At 46.5% G+C, this 17,408-nt stretch overlaps 1 protein-coding gene across 1 annotated transcript; it reads right to left on the bottom strand.

Moving 5' to 3' along the window:
- Positions 1 to 61: 61 nt before the first annotated feature.
- Positions 62 to 16,232, bottom strand: slc43a1a (solute carrier family 43 member 1a). The gene is made up of 15 exons (XM_047048626.1): positions 15,952 to 16,232; positions 13,097 to 13,252; positions 12,626 to 12,812; positions 10,775 to 10,830; positions 10,585 to 10,661; positions 6,407 to 6,499; positions 6,123 to 6,256; positions 5,779 to 5,903; positions 5,182 to 5,328; positions 3,955 to 3,990; positions 3,704 to 3,833; positions 3,284 to 3,404; positions 3,104 to 3,177; positions 2,295 to 2,418; positions 62 to 2,021 (listed from the first exon to the last, which is right to left on the bottom strand). The coding sequence occupies exons 2-15, from the start codon at positions 13,248 to 13,250 to the stop codon at positions 1,824 to 1,826; spliced, it is 1,656 nt and encodes a 551-aa protein (XP_046904582.1). The 5' UTR covers positions 13,251 to 13,252; positions 15,952 to 16,232; the 3' UTR covers positions 62 to 1,823.
- Between the last annotated feature and the right edge of the window lie 1,176 nt (positions 16,233 to 17,408).

Below are 17,408 nucleotides of genomic sequence, written 5' to 3'. Positions count from 1 at the left end.
TACTTTGACTTCATTTAGAGAATCGTCAAATGGGAGTGTAAAGTGTACTCAGACAGTCCTGTTATTATCTACATTGTTTATTAATTGAAACGGTATGCACAAGCAATAGACTTCGAATGACGAGGAAGGCTGACATTTCCCCCCTGACACTCGTTGAATACAATAGGTTACATGAAATGGCAAACTTACATTCCCATGAGGAAAATAGTACAAGTCAGTTGATGTTCTACAAGCAGAAACTGCAAGTGAAATAAACAAAGGTTTATAAAATCAGATAAACAGGATCATTTACTGGTTTGAGTTCAGCACTTGAAATCCAAGTGATTGTAGTTTGCTGCAGACTGAGAGAGGACTGTGAACCAAACCCTGTTCTGCATGTTGCAGTACAGACCAAACCCTCTTCTGCATGTTGCAGTGAAGACCAAACATGTATAACCCCTAGAAAAGTGGCAGTTGTGTTTTTATGTACATTCAATCCAATGTGTTGGAGTGATTTCAGGTAACGGTGTGGAGATCACACCAATAAAACTCCCATGTTCAGTCACTGCCCTCAACTAGCATTAATAATTGCATATAAATGACGTGTACCCGATGGTATCATATTGCATATGGTGAGATGTATCTCAAATATATCTAGTTTCACACAAGGCAAAAAATGCATATTGCAATTCTAAAAAAAAATGTCTTATCCTGGATACTTAACTATTTGGTACTTCGATAACAGGGCCCCAAGTTTAGTTTCAGACAGTTGTGTTGTATAACATTCCATTGGTAAAATATGTACAGTAAAATACCAGAATAAATGAGAAAGAAACCTTATATATCTATTTACAAAAACCTGCCCAGTTTGGCTCACATGGCTCAAATAAGCAGAACACACATCAAATTACAATTATTAATCATGACGCTAAAAAGAATAATACATTTGCTAAAAAAATACAGTAAATCCCTTTTTAACACACATAAGCAGATAAAACGTAAAAAATACATTTTAACAAGTGTTCCTGTGCGTAAATCTGAAGTGATTCATGTAGTTCAAACTTTCAGTCTTAAAGCTTGCCTGTCATCAATCACAATTTTCTTTTATTTTTAATTAGAGTACGGGTGCTGATTGTAAAGAGTGATTTCTAGAGGTAGTTGTGTCTCTTGTCTCTACCAGCTGTCAACTTGGGTGCACCATGTGTAACTGTCTGCACTCCAGATCACGAGCATGCCTTGGGCCACCTCTCAATCTGGAGGATGTGGATGTATGAGATCATCTGTAAAAATTGAAATATTATGGGACATAATATTTGGTATTTTGGTATGATTTCTAGGTTATATTACAAATACTAGAGTATAATTAATCTTTGGTGTTAGCACGGATTGAGTGTTCATAGCAGAAGTAATGTGCTGATACAGTATTTCAAGTGTCAAAGGAACTATGGCTGACACTGGTCATACAACGTGTGCAGGCATCTGCAGCAGAGTTACATTCGAGGCTTCTTCATTTGAACAAGACATTTCGATTTTTCTTCTTAAAAAATAAGAAAATTGCCTGAATAAATATAATTTAATAACAGCAAATCTAGGACACAATTTCTTTTGAATGCACCTCTGAGCAAATCACCAATTTCAAGAATGACCTGAAATTAACCTGAAAGTATATCGCTTAACTGATAGTCAGCAAAACCAGACACTACAATTAGCCTACGCTAACTTCATTCTTGAAATATAAGAAAACATGAATGCTGACGGAATTGCTTTAGCAAGCAACTGTGTGGTACTTGAGGAAACCACACTTCCCACAATCCTCAGTGAGGCCTTTCTCTGGAAGTCCGGCCCTAAGATTCCTGGATGCTGTGTCCGTTGCCATGGTGTTTGTAGCCGTTGGTCTCTGAGTGGTTTAGAGCCTCTCTCTCTTGGCCAATGGTTTGCTCATCTCGGGCCACCTTTTGCTTTATCAGGCATCTGCGATGGTAGAACAGGTATCCAGGCAACAGGAAGCCAGCCAATGAGAAGATGAGCATCCCTAGGTTAATCTGATGGACAAAAACAGAATCAGCCAATTACACGGCGTAACAAAGATGTTCAGTAGAAATGTACGATTTATTGATGGGTTATTGAATGTTAAGCTTGTAAAGGGGATGTGTGTGCGCGCAGCAGATGTACATATTAAATGTGTTATAAACGCCATGATTTCAAACACCGCTGCTAGACCTGTGTGTGACGGTGTGTGTGTGTTACTGTGCGTGTGACGGTGTGTGTTACTGTGCGTGTGACGCTGCGTGTGTGTTACTGTGCGTGCGACTCACCCAGTAGGCGTCCCCGTTCAGTGTTCCCACCATGAGGATGAAGAGGGGCTGCTGCAGCAGAGCAAACAGAGCGCTGATCATCGACTGGAGCCCCGTCAGAGTCCCAAAGTGGTTGGAGGGATACCTGAGAGAGGGACAACCAAAGAAGAAGGAGCGGGAGGAAGTGAGACAGAGCCAGTGAGGGAGCCCTCGCAGCCCCTAAAGGGCTTTTCAGCAGGTCTTTCCACAGCGAGGGGAACGGTCCAAGAGAGTATAGTCGTATGGTTTAGTATAGGAGTGCTGCTATGTTCCAGCTACTACAGTATAGTAGTATGGTTTAGAATAGGAGTGCTGCTATGTTCCAGCTACTACAGTATAGTAGTATGGTTTAGTATAGGAGTGCTGCTATGTTCCAGCTACTACAGTATAGTAGTATGGTTTAGAATAGGAGTGTGCTATGTTCCAGCTACTAGAGTATAGAAGTATGGTTTAGAATAGGAGTGCTGCTATGTTCCAGCTACTAGAGTATAGTAGTATGGTTTAGTATTGGAGTGCTGCTATGTTCCAGCTACTACAATATAGTAGTATGGTTTAGAATAGGAGTGTGCTATGTTCCAGCTACTAGAGTATAGAAGTATGGTTTAGAATAGGAGTGCTGCTATGTTCCAGCTACTAGAGTATAGTAGTATGGTTTAGAATAGGAGTGCTGCTATGTTCCAGCTACTACAGTATAGTAGTATGGTTTAGAATAGGAGTGCTCCTATGTTCCAGCTACTTCAGTCCTAATGCAGCGGTACAGAGGAGTGTAGGAGGGCGGCTGCAGTACTCACACAGCAGCGTACAGGCCTCCACAGCAGGAGTGGATGAAGCCCCTGACCATGGTGTGCAGGATGAACGTCAGGATCTAGAGACAGCGACAACAGACGCAAGAGTCACTCATTAGGTTGAGAGTGATGTGGGCTGGGGATGTTGGTTGTTGAGCTGAATGATGTGTGTGTGTGTGTGTGTACCTGTAGGGGCAGGTTGTCTATGAGGCAGAGTATGCCAAAGATCAGCAGCAGCAGGTTGGTGAGGACGAAAGCCCTCATGGCGTTGGTCAGCTTCTGGATCTTGGCGTCTCTCAGCGGCTGCCTGGGATTGGACACGGAGCATGAGCGTGGGCGGGGACACCTTGCCTCATCAACTCATTTAGTCGCTTTGTTTACATGGCACTCGTCCCCAATTCTCTGTTGTCGATGTGTTCTCTCTCTTATTCTGGCCGTCTTTCTTTCAGTCACACGCTCCTAAATCCAATTCTCTCTCTCCAATCTCTTCCCTTTATCCTCCAATCTCGCTCCCTCCCTGCCCCCCCCCTTCCCTCCCAACCTTTTTCCATCTATCCACCGCCCTAACCTCCCCCTCCCCCTCTCTTCCCTCCCTCCTTCTCTTACTTCTTCTCCGTCACGCCGTTCTTTTCCTCCTTGCACTCCTTCATCTTCCAGTCCATGATGTAGCCAATCAGAGGGCAGGTGACCAGACAGAGCAGCTGCAGGGTGCCAAAGATGGACGAGTAGAAATCCACTGAGGAGACACACACACACACACACACATACTTAAATACCAAACATGTATTCCAGCAGTATGCAGTGAGGTGCTCTCTTGTTAGATCCATATGTAGCTAGAACAAGAGGCAGCTTCTCACCTTTCTTCTGTGCTTCATGGGCGATGACCTCGGAGGCTGGAGACACAGCAGACATCACAGCGTTATCACTCTATCACAGCACTATCACAGTATCACAGCACTATCACAGTATCACAGCACTATCACAGTATCACAGCACTGTCACAGTATCACAGCACTGTCACAGTATCACAGCACTGTCACAGTATCACAGCACTATCACAGTATCACAGCACTGTCACAGCATCACAGCACTATCACAGTATCACAGCACTATCACTCTATCACAGCACTGTCACAGTATCACAGCACTATCACAGTATCACAGCACTATCACAGTATCACAGCACTATCACAGTATCACAGCATTCCTCCAGTGTAAGGCTGTATTGGCAGAGACCTGCATGATACAGCCCCTTTGTCACTGGTCACTCAGACACTTGTCTGGGACAGTCGTTCATTTGCACCCAAGGGACTGTCATGTTCAAATGACCATCACACCTTAATGACACACCTCTGGAGAGGTGGTCTGAACAGTTGAAGAGGAAGGTGGACCGAGAAAGACTCTGAAATTATAGTTACAAGTTGTGTCCATGTAGATATAGTTCTAAACAGTTTGATATGATTTAGTTTCTTATTTTACGTATTACATTCTAGTAATACTTTTAATGGTGTGACATGTTTATTTGCAGGGTTTACAGAGTTTGTGCATGCAGTAGTCCAAAATGTGTTTACGTATTCCCATGTCTTGCAAAGGCATCCCACTTGGTCTACTGCAGCCTTGATTGAGTAAACCGGTGATGGTCCAATTAGAATTTGTATGTTAGGCAACCTTTCTTTCATATGGCCGGTGTCCCTATTTTCGCATGCAGGTTTGGGTGTATATATGGCGAAGCTATCCCAATCACTTTGAGTTGTGTTTACTGTACGAGATCCGGTGCGTTAGGCTCCTCATTTTATTGTGAATACCTTCGTTAACGATTGCTCTGAAGGTATGTTTGTATTTGATTGTGTTGCATTATTATTGTTCTGATCATCTTACTACTTAGCTAATAAACTAACACTGTGCATTTAAAGTTACTGGTTTTCCTCGTACATATCCAACACACAAATGTGGTGAAAACCTTGATCTATATCAAAGCATTATCACGCCCAAGAATAGATTGCATTGGGACTGTAACACAAACAACTTTTGTCGTACACGCGACTTTGAGACCAGACATGTGACTTCGCTGAAGGGTTACTCACGGTGGGGGTCGCCGTGGGTGACCTGGAACTCCAGCATCTTGTTCATGGCGCCCATAAAGAAGATGATGCGCAGCTGGGACATCCCCATGGTGATCAGACTCCACAGGAATATGGGCGAGAAGACAGAGCTGCGGAATGAGACGGCGTCTGAGAAGGAGGGAGGGGAGGGGGGGATAGAGACAGTGGTAAACAGACGATCCTAAAGATAAAGAAGAAAGTTGGCCCTGCGTGAATTTGTTTCTCAGCACCTGGACATATTCTGTGTTCCAGGTGTGTGTGTGCGTCGGCAATTCTAGCTTTTAAAAGTGGGGGTGCAAAGGGAAGCAAATGTATTTTCTTGCTTACAAAAAACATGCCCCAAATTAATAGTAGGTCTTAACATTTTAAATGAATCATTAGAGGTACAACAAACCATGATAGAACATACAACTCTGGCATCACTTTAAAATGTTCTAAAATCATTTCATTGTTTTTTTCCCATTACAGTTTAATCTGTTTCATCCCAACAGTAGGGGGTGCAAATGCACCCCCTGCACCCGCGATAAAATCGCCCTTGTGTGTGTGTGTGTGTGCGCGTGTGAGGGGTTCCAGACTCACTCTGTGCGTCTGACGCTTCGGGGAGTTTCTCCAAGGAATGCCTGACGTCTCCGTTCTTCTGGCTGAGCTTCTCCCCGACCGCCTCCCCCTCTCCGGCAGCCCCGGCAGGCAGGGAGAACTGCTTCCTGTTCACCACAGACCGAGGGAGGAGAGAGGGAAGGAGAGAGGGGAGGAGAGAGGGAAGGAGAGAGGGAAGGGAGAGAAACAAACCAAATCACATACAGCTGCTATTCCAGGTGTATTTCAGAATGTGCTTGTCCCAGAGTTCCGGTGACGTTTTTTTTCTCTCCCCGAAACAATCGGTGCTTCAGCGTTCCAGGGGTGGTTCTAAGAACGTCGCTGACCTGTAGTCGACCTCGTCGGGTGTGGGGAAGCCCTCCACGGGCCAGTTCAGGAAGCAGTTGATGAACACCAAGCCGGCTAGCCCCGTCCACACCCACATGATCACTTGGAACGACACGCCCGCGTCATAGATCAGCTGGCGCAAACAGAGAGGGGGGGGGGGGGGGGGGGGGGTTAGAAAAGAGCGTCGCTTTAAGCCACGGAACCTTCCAGTTTTCCACATTCGGCTTCTTTGGCGCGGAGACGCACGGGTGAAGTTGCATCCCCCCTTTGGATGACATAATACCTTGACTCCAGGGAAGGTGACGGCGGAGGAGGCGTAGGAGCCAATCATCAGAGACATGATGGTGGAGCTCAGACTGCCAAACATGTTGGGCAGCTGAGGGTAGGGGGGGGGAGAGAGAGAGAGAGAGAGAGAGAGAGAGAGAGAGAGAGAGAGAGAGAGAGAAGGGATTAAAGTTAGATACCATTGACACAAAACATGGAGAATACCCAAAATCCCACAGAGATACAGCTGTTTGTCAGAGAGGTACATGAACTACTGGGGTTCTATTACTCACTGAACACAACATTCTGCTCTTGATGAGTTGAGAGTGCAGGGATTCAATGCAACCACTAGAGGACAGACTGATTCTGACTCATTGAAATAGATTTCTTTTTTGTGTGTGTGTGTGTTAATCGTGGGCCTGCCAACAGATTTCTCTGGCAATAGACAAATTACATTAGAAAGTTCAACTTTCAGCGGCAGCAGACATGAATTGAAGCACCACATGATGTAATCCCATAGTTTAGTTAGGCGTAGTCCGAAGAGGATTCCAAATTTTCCGGTCGCAAATTCTGACGGATTCTTGTATGACAGGAGCGAAAAGAGGATTTGGGGGTTCTTACATTTCCTATAGCTCTGATTAGCTCTCTCTAATCCTTGTACAAACAGAATTACGCTCTTGGATTGATCAGATTAGGCCGGAAGCATGGCACTGGATCTATGTTCTATGTGGAACTAGGTAGCGCCTGTGAGTTCTGTACCAGTCTGTCTCACCCCCAATAGAACACCTCAATTCTCTTAATATACTGTTGGGCCTACAGCTTCGAGCTAGTTGACCCTTGAGAACAGTGTGAAATGAATCCCAAGGAACAAAGGAAAGTCTCTCCTTCACCTGAATGAACAGTCAGAAGTGGGACGAATACGAGGCGTCCGTGATGAGTTTAAACAACCGAGGTCACCGGAACATTCTAGAACGTGAACGTTTCGGGGGCTCTGTTGGGGTCTCGTGCGGCCGAGCACACTGCAACGTGACTGGGGGTCATGAATGGAGCGTGTTTGAGTGTGTGAAGATGTCAGTCTGGCTCCTGTTTGCCATGCTCTCCCACTGCAGGGTGGCGCGCAAGCAGCGGCGGGACGTTACACAACTCCTCGGCAGGTACGTTGGGGAAGGAGATGGCTGAGCGTGACCCGGCTAAACACCCCCTCTCTTTCAGCGTTTCTGAGAACGGACATACTCGGCGTCCCGGGGCGTGGACTTCTGGGCCGCTGATCGGTGGGTGTGTTTATTTTGGAATACAAGGCGAGAGGGGCCATTAGGTATTTAAGTACTGAAGTTTACGTCTCTTACAAATGTCAAAGTCAACTTGTTCGAGCCATGTTAGATGCCAATCCCGACGAAGTCTGTGACAGCTCCTGTCAGGGCCCAGTGGAGGCCACGGCTCAGCGTCTCTGGGTGTGTGTGTGTTTGTGTGGAGCTGTTCTTTGGGAGAGAGCGAGGGAGATAGACAGGGTGTTCTTTGGGGAGAAACTTCACGGGAGAATATGTTCCCCGGCGGAATGTGTGTGTGTGTGCATTTGTGTGTGTGTGTGGAGGAGAGGCTACCATTAAATCAATGTGAAACCCATTCACATCAAGTAGATTTGACAAGTCAGGTACACAAGAGGAAACGTGAGACCTTCGGTGAGAACTTTGGAGACCGACAGAGAGAAAGAGGGATACAAGAAAGAGACAGCACCTCGAGTTACTCAGAATTGTTAAATACATGTTAGGTACATCATTCAAAGAATATGTGTACATTGGAGAGATTGTGTGAGAAAAGGAGAAGGAGGTCAACGTCACATTGGAAATTAAACTCAACTGTGGAGTTTATTTTACGACGGGAAGCCCGTAACCTTGATTAAGAGCTGCTTCATCTAATTACCTCGGACATCCGCACGACAAATCTACATCTACCATCGCCTCTCTCTCGTCTCGTTCTATTGTCATCTCGTTCTTTCGGGTCTCTGTCTTTCTCTCTACGGTTTCTCTCGCTAATGTCGGTCTCTATATCCCTGTCTCCCATGTGACTCCATGGTCTCTCTCTCAAGTCTGTCTCTTCTATATAATGGAAGAGCCTCCCCAAACCTCAAACTGCACCTTCGAGGTTTGGGAACGGCCCCTTCAGTCTCAACGGTGGGAAGGACTCCATGTCTTAACCCCAATCCTAAACACTTTAACCTGACCATCGTAATCCCAATAATCTTTAACATAACCCAATTTCCCCTTAATCCTAAACACAAAACGTCGACTGAATACATATGAATTGGCCCTTTTCACATCCAGCTCTCAGCCTGCGCCTCATGCCGGCCGGCGGCGCTCCACGTTAGACGGATAGCTGAGAATTGGGCCAAGTCGGGCCGACGCAAGCTCCATGTGGAAACTTGTGAAGCCATATGACATCTGCCCTCGAAACCTACTTCTAGTTCGGGTTTCTCGGCTGGATAAATTGAAGAACGTGCGCTCGGCCTCGTGCCCATCCATAGCCTACAGTGTGAGTATGTACTTGTGTGTGGAGTGGCGGGGTCAGTGAGTGCTACAACTCTGTGTACAACGACAAGTGTCTAGGTGTGATGTGTACCCACATTTGACTATCTCTCGGCTGGCCAAACCTTGCCAATGTTGACCACGTTGTGCATGAACCATTGTGAACCTGGATATCAGGACAACAACATTTGAACGCGCAACACGAGGCTGTGTCGCCTCCACAGACACTCTGTTGATATGTGTTTGTGCGCGTGTCCATGAGTGGGTGTGTGTGTGGGAATGAATGTGTGTGTCCTTGTGCTTGGCTTACGTTTCAAACGGCAACAACAATGTGGGACCCGTTCGACCCAATCAGAGGGAAGGGACAAAGAAGGGAGGTGGAAAGACGAGGGCAAATGTGTCAACATCTTTACTGTGTGTTCGTGTGTGTGTGTGTGTGTGTGCGCATGATAATAAATGTGTGTTGTGTCATTGAGGAGGGAGGGAGGGAGGGTAGGGCCACGAGGACGACACGGGCTCCACAGCCAAGCTGTGAGCGAGTCTACCTCCTGGGGGTTCTGAGTGTTTGCTGTTGCCAAATACTGAACTCGGTGCCAAGACCTTCGTGCAGCTGGGGGTGTGTGTGTTGGTGCCCAGATGCCTGGCATGTGTCTTGTTCCTGAGCAGTCACAGAGGGACTTGTGTGATGAGACGGCGTGTTAAATATAGACTCCCCCCCATGACTTTGTGCTGCTCCTTTAACGTCCAGCCTTGGCGTGACATCACGCAGGTGAAGGGTCAGGGGTCGGGAGAGCGACATGCGGAGGGCGGCTGGCTATTTGTCGCTGATTAGCCTCTGACCTTTGACCTCTACGAACACCCACTCGGAAAAAAACGCGCTCCCGGTTTTCCCTCCTGATATCGTGTCAAACGGAGAGAACTTGACCCTCAGTGGGACTGAGGTGGATTGCTGGGAGAAAAGGGAGGTGAAAGTGAGAAGGAGAGAAAGGGGGAGGGGGAGAGAGTGGGGGGATAGGGAACAGATGAGGAGGCCGCGAAGGGTGACGGGGGAGAGAAGAGGAGAGCGAGGAGTGGAAAGAGGTGGAGAGGGGGAAAAAAGAAAGGGGGTGTGGAGGAGGAAGAGAGAAAAAAAACAAATGTGCTCAGTAGTGCCCTTGTGTGTTTTAGGTAGAGGTGGGTGGGCGGAGACAGCACGAGGGTGTGCGCTGAGGCCGGTCTTCTGATTGGCCGGAAAACATGTGAGAGACTTTCCATCGGGGGAACAGTCATGTGCAACTCAGGAGATACCTCGTCTCTCTCTCACACACACACACACACACACACAAACAGCCACACACACTCAAACAGGCCACACGCACACAAACACCTGTTCAGACTCAAAATACAAGCGCCTAGGGTAACTCACGTCAGCCGGCACAAACAAACGCACGCAAACAAACACACGGGACACGCCGCTCTGTTCTCTCTGGAGAGTGACCCTGGCGGCCGGCCGTCACTCCCAGGTCAATAGAGGAGGAAGCGTCCCGGTGTACGTCACTCGTTTCAAAACTCTGACGAAAGGTAAACAGTGGAGCTACTGGAGAGGACCGTGTGTGTGTTCTGCCATGCAGAACTCGGGGCGACTCTGGTCGTGTTCTAGGCTCTGTCCCCCTGCCGCGCTCGGGTCACCGCTCACCGTGAGGGACGTGAAGGTCAGGCAGATCCCTCCGAAGCCGTTGAAGGAGAGAGCGAGGAAGATGAGAGCGGAGAAGACTGGAGGAAGGGGGGGGGGGGCGCAGAGAGAGAGAGGTCGTCACGTCGAAAGAAGTGGTTGGAAATGAGAAGATTGTCAAACTTGCTTGAGTGTGTGTGTGTGTGTTACTCACCACTGGGGTCATAGGAGGACAGTGACATAATAGCACAGGAGAGACCAAAACAGAAGCTGTGGAGAGAAAGAATGTCAACATTAAATCCAAGACTTGGCAAAATGGCCTGGCTTTCACCCCCATGAAAAGGGAGTGTTGAGACAGGAGGCGATCAAACAAGAGAGAGATGGAGGGAGACGAGAGAAGTAGGGTAGTAATTAGGATCAGTACTAAAATATCCGGTCACATTTAGTCATTTAGCAGACGCTCTTACCCAGAGCGACTTACAGTAAGTACAGGGACATTCTCCCCGAGGCAAGTAGGGTGAAGTGCCTTGCCCAGGGACACAACGTCACCAGCCGAGAATCGAACTGGCAACCTTCAGATTACAAGCCCGATGCTCTACCCACTCAGCCACCTGACTTCCAAATACATACTCCCATATATCCTTGCACACATGAAACGTAGAAAAGGATAAGCAGAACACTGAACGAGGCATTCTTGGTTCTAGTTTGGAGCCTAGAGAGAAGTGTACTGTCTGGGGCTACTCTGTATGCAGGCTAAATCACTGAGGTCCGTCGTAGCTCAGCATAGCATCTAGCAACAAATGTCTTCACATGGGTGGTAAACCATTTACAATTTTTGTAAATCACAGTTCTTTATGACACAAATGATAGATTGATGTAGTGTTAAATCTGCTATTGCACACTTGTTTGCATATAGTGTCATTTATTTCATGCAAAATTATGACAAACGCAATTGTTCCCCCATAACTTGTTCAACTTGATGGACTTTTCCAATAAAGTCAAACTTTGCTGTCATCCTTACAAAACTGTTTAAAATGATACCGATTTAAGACGAGTGATGATAACCTAATGCCAAACTCAACCGTTTTTCAAAGATATTCTGAGATGCCAGGCAAGAAATTCCGGTTATTGCATTAAAGAGACAGTCAGAGTTATTACATGATACAACCGTTTTGGCTTGTTTTACCACCCACATCCTCTGGGTGAGTGTGTACAGTTTTCAGTCTAATATCTAGGTTATAAGGCGGATATCACCCCGCATGGCTTTTAAAAAGGCAAACTCAGTGTCACACTCAGTTATGTGCATATCAGATTCCACATGACACATGAACCAAACACACTGGTCTGCGTCCATGCTTTCATTGATACTTTGTTCTTTTTTTTACGCTTCTCTTCCTCAGTACGAGATCTCGCCTTTCACGACTCCAAGGAATGTGGTTGAACTTGACCCAAGCATCAACTTCCGTCTCCACTATTATATTTCTGATATAATGTACATATTCAGCTTTCCGGCCGGCATGTTTTTACTCATTAGGCTAATCTACCACAACATGTACAGTGTTTCCCACAGATTAGAAATGTAATTGTGGCGGGGAGGGGTGGTGGTTGTCAGACCGGGGGGGGGGGGGGGGGGGCATTGTTGCTAACGTATGCTGACGTTGTGACTGTGCATATGTGGGAAAGACGCATGAGTGACAGAGAGACGGAGGGAGAGCAGGGGAAAGGAAATGCAGCTGAACAAATACGCTGCGTGTTTTAGCCTAAATAGCGATTAAAAAAAATGTTTTACGAAACGCAATGTGTGGTGGCCGGTGTTGATTCTGTGGCGCACCGCCACAAATTAGTCTATGTGTGGGAAACACTGATGTAGCTGGCTAAGTAGCTGGATTGGGGTAGGACTCTCCAGTATTGGTATATGTTTGGAAACAGGGTTGGGCACCTACCAAACTTTAAGGTGACTAATAAGCGCCACCCTCCCACCCTGGTGGACGGGCTATATAAACGGTTTCCTCCTAGTAGCCGGCAAACTAGGATACAGGGATTGACTTCAGATCTCCGTGGTTACCTGCCGAGGAGACGCAGGGGGCGCGGCCCGTACTTGTCCATGAGGATGCCGAGGGGCAGGGTGGCGGCGCTGAGGAGGAAGGAGCCAATGGTAAAGCCCAGATTCAGCATCTCTTCCTGTTCCACGCAGCTGAGCCAATCCTCCGTATTCAACACGGTCCCATTAGCGACAACGGTGTCGTTTTCCTCTGTGGGATGGAGGGAGGGGGTCAAAGAGAGAGGAGCGAAGAGGGAGACACAGCAGATGGGGAGAAGGGATAGAGAGAGAGAGAGACAGAGAGAGAGAGAGACAGGGAATGTTGAGAGAATGCGGCTGTGAACACGAGCGTGTGAGTCAGATTCAAAATATGTCTGCTTCTGTGTGTGTGTGTTTGTGCGTGTGTGTTTGTGCGTGTGTGTTTCTGTGTGTGTGCGTGTGTTTCTGTGTGTGTGTTTCTGTGTGTGTGTTTCTGTGTGTGTGTGTGTGCTGTACCTAAGCAGAGGTGCGAGTAGAAGCCCTCCCTCTTCAGCATGATGAGCAGGGAGCCCCAGCCCAGCAGCACGGCCGAACACAGCAGGTTCTCCAGCACCGCCGTCACCGCCATCCACCAGCGCCTCCCGTAGGCCTGTGCGAGCGAGGGGGCCATGACTGCTCCCGGGGAGGTGGAGGGGTGGAGGAAGGGGAGAAAAGGGCAGAAAGGAGAGAGTCGGGGGGGGAGAAGAGGAATCCGTGAAAAGGGGGAGGGATTGAGAGAGTAAGGGGCCAGAGGTTAAGCCAAGCCGACTGTAAAACGAGCAGTTCAACCTGTTTGTGGAGGGCAAGGCATCGCCGTTTAAATTCCACGAGATGCCGCTGACCTGACGGAGCCAAACCGTCAAACAACACACGCCTTTCTGTGGAGCCCGACCCAGCTTTCTCTCTGTGTAACGGCCACATCTGGTCGGTCGCCAAGGACGACCAGCCTCATACACACACCAAGGGTACACACACTTACAAACACAAACAGCTTCCCACTGGTAATCTATCTACCAGGGCGACAGGTCACCTCACTCTCTGAAATGATTCCAACTGTCTAGTCATGACCCCCTACGCATACACAAGCGTAACACGCAGCGCCCGATAAACACAAATAAAACTCGAAGCGGCCTGTTTAGGGATGTAACAACAGGGCGCGAGGGTGGGGAAGGTTTGGTGGGGGTGTTGCGTTCGAGATTAGCGTTTGACTGTTGACAAACCAGGAGGGGCTAAGCTAGTCCGTTGGCTTGGGCTAAAGTGTCTGACCACTGCCTGCAACAGGAAGCCCTCTCAGCGACCTTATGGGGCTCGTGTTGGCAAGAGTCTGTGCGTGACGTGTCGACTGTGGCGGAGCGAGACAGAGAGCGTGTGTTCCCCTCTGAGGGAATCGAGGGAGGGAGAACACATTCGAATGGCCGTGTCAGGACTGCGTGCGCGCTTGCGCATGTGTAATGTGATTAGACATGGCTCAGCGACCCTCCTTTGTGCTCGGACCAGTTCTTAAAGAGGGGGATTTCTTTTGTAACCGACACCCCATGCCGGAATCACAATCGCACACACACGCTTCTCTATCCCCCTCAACAATGAGCTACATTTCTATAGACACTTAGAAACTCCTTCAGACTGGAAATGGCTTACCTTGTGTAGGCCTGTTGGTCTTCAGACTTTCATAGACAGTGACTTGTAATATTTTGGGGGGGGTTTTATGTTACTCCAGATTGCAACCACATGCTCAGATGAAGCTGTTTCTTATTCATAGGCAACATTCAGGAACAACAACGTCCTTTCTCCACAACAACACTTAACACGTTAACAACATCAGCTCAGAATGGAACCGGTCTAGTCACATGGACTCGATTTTCAGAGGCTCTTTGAACGCACACAAACACGTCCTTTTCTTCAACCTATTACACTATTTATCTTTCCCGCCTTTTCTTTTCTTTCAAGGCTTACACTTCTTTCATCACCAACAACTCAGTCTTTCACTGAGCAGGGTTCTGGTGCAATACTTTTCTTAAGTCTGGTTCGTAAATGGTTGTAAATCACATAACATTCGCATACAACACTGTTGCATTTGATGTTCAATACATGAGGGGAAGATTTGCCTGTATTACAATGTAACTCATTTTACAGTTTTCAACTGAGACTGGTCAGGCAGGCTTCACACCTCTGGAAGCTTTATTATCCTTGTGGGGGTGAACACAAAACAAAGGTTTGCCAAGAGACTGTGACAAAGAGGTAATTTACAACTAGAAGCTATTTACAGGCATGTGTGCACTCTCAAGCTAACACGGTGAAGTGTATGTTCCTCGTTTGACCACAAGCACAAAAGGTGAGAGGTGATACCCAAATAAGGATCGAGACTTCCTGACAAATATACAAATCTGATGCAACAGAAAATTGCTGGTAGCAAAGCCCTTAAACTCTTAGAGCTGTGATGTGAGTGTGTTATCACAACGTGTTAACGCACTACTATTCTGTGTCGGGCCAGATAATGGGGTTAGAATGCATTATGATAGCCCCTATGTCGCTCACGTGTTTCGTTTCATCTTGGCTCCCCGTCTCCAACTCTCACTAGGACTTTCTCTGACCTTGACCGGCAGTGTTTATCAACTTCCACAGGACATAAAAGACGTCGTGCAAACTCTTTATCCTCTCAAGATGTAAATAAATAAACAGATCGCCAAGGGTACTTCCCTATGGAGCCTTAAAACCGCAAACCCCCCGATGCTGGTTGCCTGCTCCTTGGTCGTGAGCAGCTGTCTCTCCGCGGGCACGACCCCAACCCAGTTTCTGGTTACCAGCGCACAGCGAGTGGTAGAGATGTAGGGACTTTACTAAATTAGGAGAGTAATTAATTGACTAAATGTTCAACTCCCTAGCCTAAAGCATCTCCAATTAGCAAAAAGGACGTGTGGTCACTGTTTGCTGTGTGACACGTCTCCATAACACCAACTTATCTAGATATGGAAAATGTTGACTAGTTCTCTAAAGACCCATTCGCTTCCGAAAAGTGGCAGCTTTTTTTATTCAGGAAGCTAGCGGCAGGCTAGCTGAAACGATTATATTCATTTGTACTTTGCACAAATCATAACCATATAATAATCTAGTTAAAACACTTGCGCATTCAAACCAGTATAAAAAGAAGTAGCACAAATACACATAGATACAAGTCATTTTAGTCAATGTGATTTGAATAGGCTACACATTAGAAGTCAAAATCTCGTGCCACGTGTGTGCGTACTGTAATTCTGACTTCTTTGTCACCACCAGTAACTAAATGTACAACAACATTTAAGAAAATAAGCCAAACGTAAAAAAGTACAACTTACTTGGAACTTTTTGTCTTCTTGAAATGTAATTGATAGCGTCGAGGAAAAGTTTAGGTGTCCTAAAACTGACCTTATGGACTAAAGTATGTACTACAATGTAGCTAGACAATGCTTTGGTATCGGCTGGGTAATCTAAGTACTTAAAGTAGTAAGTAGTTAGACTCCTATAAATTAGTCTTTGACCAAGGAAATCCCTGGTCTCTCGTGGTCAGTGATACCTGGTTCTTATACACCGCTTCTGTGACACATGTGTTGCTAGCATTCCCCCCCGCGTCCCCCCCGTCCCCGTCTCCAACTCCCTCCCCCCTATTTCCTAATGTTTGCATTACAGTAGGCTACGCCCTCCCTCCTGGTCACTTCCACTCCTAGGTCTACCTCGCATTAACTTTGGTGCCAATTGTCTCACTTACACCCTAAAATCATGTTTTCACCTTGGCAAATAAATCGGTCCAAAAACAAATACTTTTTAAAGTCCTGACACTAGTGAACAAAGGTAGGCAACCTAGGCTACATATTAAGAGTGATTTCGGAGTTTTGTCGTTTTCAAATGTTTAGCAAGAGAAGACGCACTGATAGTGGCCTGGCAGAACTATTTAGCCTGTGTTTCGTGCATAAAATACTTTTAAAGTTTACATTAAACTATGCACCTCAGTTCATCAACTGTAAATTGAGTTGTCCAAGAAAGCACTTATAATCCGTTTTATCGGACAAGATTAACTTTAGACAATTTAATGCAACATGGACATTCAATAAACAATGGCATTTGTTTGTGATAGCTTATGTTTCATTCGTGTTAAACGTTTTGTCACAATGTGTAACTTTACCCTACAATAGACCTACACAATACGGACGACAGTGCGCTCGTTTGCTGTGAGGATATCAGTGCGCTGAACACCCGCTAATGATAAATGCACACAGCTCCTTGTCTCAGAGGGACCCCTGCTGGCTTCAACTGAAACTAAAGAAGTATACTGCCACAACTACCGGATTCACTCCCAAATAATCTCGCGCTCCCCGCCTTTCTCATCAACCACAGGAAACCAGCAGTAGGCTAGGCTACTCAAAAAGGGTAAGAGACAACAAGATTAGGCCATACGTAGCCTGCATTATTGTTTATTTGTTCTTTTTTCTTTTGGTAAACAATGACATGATTAAGTCAAGAGACGTCTTAAATTGATTTCTTTTTCTATCTCTTCTCAGAATTACTTCTGTACAGACACCGTACAGACATATACAGTTTAATTAAGAAATAATTAAGAAAAAGTCCCCAGTTCAGTGCTTGAGCTGTTTTTCTGTCAATGTATTTTTCAATATTTTTAGATAGACCTAAATGTTTTTATTACGTCTGAATGAACAGTGGACACTAGGGGTCACTAAGGAGCGCTTTTTCATTGCATCTCATTCTGAAATGTGTTTGGTTTGAGCAAGGCACACATTTTGTGGGATAACACCATGGA

The sequence above is a fragment of the Hypomesus transpacificus genome, chromosome 24, assembly GCF_021917145.1.
Source record: "Hypomesus transpacificus isolate Combined female chromosome 24, fHypTra1, whole genome shotgun sequence".
NCBI lineage: Eukaryota > Metazoa > Chordata > Actinopteri > Osmeriformes > Osmeridae > Hypomesus > Hypomesus transpacificus.
This window is presented reverse-complemented; position numbering and strand designations above follow the sequence as displayed.